At 44.3% G+C, this 2,424-nt stretch overlaps 1 protein-coding gene across 1 annotated transcript; it reads right to left on the bottom strand.

Annotated features, from left to right (window-relative positions):
* Positions 1-523: 523 nt before the first annotated feature.
* On the bottom strand, positions 524-1,141 carry LOC309826291 (protein lin-28 homolog A-like; the record flags this gene model as incomplete). Its single annotated transcript, XM_082660337.1, has 1 exon — positions 524-1,141. One exon carries the CDS (start codon positions 1,139-1,141, stop codon positions 524-526), a length of 618 nt encoding a protein of 205 aa, XP_082516463.1.
* Positions 1,142-2,424: the final 1,283 nt, after the last annotated feature.

Consider the following 2,424-nt stretch of genomic DNA (forward strand, 5'->3'; position numbering starts at 1 on the left):
CACAACCCACTGCGTGGGACAGTTCTCTCAGCACTCTCTCCCAGGAGGAGGTTGTGAGCAGACAAGATGTGGAAAACCCTGCCTTACCCCTGAGATATTTCCTCCCACAGAATGTAGTGGCTTGTGGGTTCGGTTCATCACTCTGGTCTCATGCTTAATCTTTTCACTCTGGCACGGGAAATATTATTCCATACCCTTCTTGAAGAGTAAAACAACTTCCCTATCCAGGCCACTTTCAAAAGCTGGAGATTCTGGGGGTGGAGACTCAGATAAAGCATGCAGGAAGGGTTACCCCCCAAAGCCCTCACGTGCATTTGGATAGAGCATGATTGGAGTTTCTTTGCCTCACCCCTTCCCCCCCACCAAGAGGAAAGAGGGGGTGATGCTTTGGCCCCCGGCCTGAGATATATGGCAGTGCCAGCTGCCCCCTACCCACCCTGTCCCCACTTTCTCCACTCTGCCGATGGATGCCTGTTCCGCAAAACTTCCTGATCACACACGGATAGCCCCCACCCACTGTGGCTCAATTCTGGGCCTCGGGGAGCATGGCGGGGCTATGGATCTCTTCTTCCTCCTCCTGAAAGCAGGCTGGCTTTCCCTGGGAGCTGGGAGCTTGCTGGGCCTTCAGTGGACACGAGGCCACCATGTGGTTGATGCTCTGGCAGAAGTGGCACTTCTTGGGCTGGGGTGGCAGTTTGCATTCCTTGGCATGATGGTCTAGACCTCCACAGTTGTAGCACCTGTCTCCCTTTGATCTGCGTTTCTGCATGTTCTTCCCTTTGGGCCGCCTCTCACTCCCAATACAGAACACCCCACCAGGGCCGGTGACTCGGATAGATTCCAGGCCCTTGGCAGACTTCTTAAAGGTGAACTCTACGGCCTCACCCTCCTTCAGGCTCCGGAAGCCCTCCATGTGCAGCTTACTCTGGTGCACAAAGACATCCACCGGGGGGTCGAGTGCGACCCCGGCGCGGGCAGTCATGGACAGGAAGCCGAATCCCATGCGCACGTTGAACCACTTACAGATGCCGGCTCCCTGCAGCAGCTGCGGCTCCTCGGCCGCCCGGGCCGCGTCCTCCTGCGCCTCCTCCGGCGCCTTGGCGTCGCCACCTGCAAACTGCTGGTTTGACACAGAGCCCATGGTAGTCGGCTGAGCCCGCGACCCCGGGCCCCAGGTCGGCCGGCTGCTGGCCCCAGAGAAGTCCGGAGGCCTATTTTATTGTTTTATTATTTATTGTGAATAAGATTGTCTTCTTTATTTTTATTTCAGGTATTTCATTGTTAGCACGTAGAATTATAACTGATTTCTGTGTGTTGAACTTCAGAAACTTGCAACTTTACTGAATTTATTGATTAGTTACAAAAGTATCTTGCAACTTTACTGAATCTTGCAACTTTACTGAATTTATTGATTAGTTACAAAAGTTTCTGTTGAGTCTTTGGGATTTTTCTATATACAAAATTATATCATCTGGAAATAGTAAGAATATTACTTCTTCCTTTCTGATTTGAATGCCTTTTATTTTTCTGTCTTGACTAATTTCTCAACTAGGACCTCGGCTCTATATGAAGAAAAGTGTTGAGAATAAGAATCTCTGCCTTGTTCCTGATCTTAGAGAAAATGTTTTCAATTTTTTACCATTGGATATAATGTTAGCTGTGGGTTTATTATATATGACCTTTATTATGTTGAGGTATGTTCCTTCTATACCCATTCTGTCAAGGGTTTTTGTCATAAACGGATGTTGTATTTTGTCAATTTCATTGTGTGATTTATTTCAATGATCATGCTGTTTTTATCTTTCATTCTATTAATGTGATGTTTACATTTATTGATTTTTGGATGCTGAAACATCCTTGCATCCCAGGGAAAATCTCACTTGGTCATGATGTGTAATTCTTTTAATGTGTTTTTGAATTAGGTTGATAATGTTTTGTTGAGAATTTCTGCAACTATATCCATCAGGGATATTGGTCTATAGTTTTCTTTGCTTGTAGTATCTTTATCTAGCTTTGGTATCAGGGTAATGCTGGCAACATAGAATGAGTTTGGAAGTCTTCCCTCATCTTCAAACTTTTGGAATAGTTTGAGAAGTATTTGTATTAATTTTCTTTTAAATGTTTTATAGAATTCACCAATGAAGCTGTCTAGTCTTGGGATTTTCTGTGTTGGGAGGATTTTGATTGCTACTTCAATTTCTGTATTTGTTATTAGTCTTTTCTGATTCTCTGTTTTTTCCTGATTCAGTCTTTGTAGGTTGTGTGTTTCCAGAAATCGATTCATTTCTTCTAGTTTCTCTAATGTGTTGGCATATAACTGTTCATAGTAGTCTCTTATGATCCTATGTATTTCTGTAGTACCTGTTGTAATGTCTCCTCTTTCATTTCTAATTTCATTTATCTTCTCTCCTTTTTCTTAATTAA

This window comes from Grampus griseus (assembly GCF_964374135.1).
Source record: "Grampus griseus genome assembly, chromosome: 8".
Lineage (NCBI taxonomy): Eukaryota > Metazoa > Chordata > Mammalia > Artiodactyla > Delphinidae > Grampus > Grampus griseus.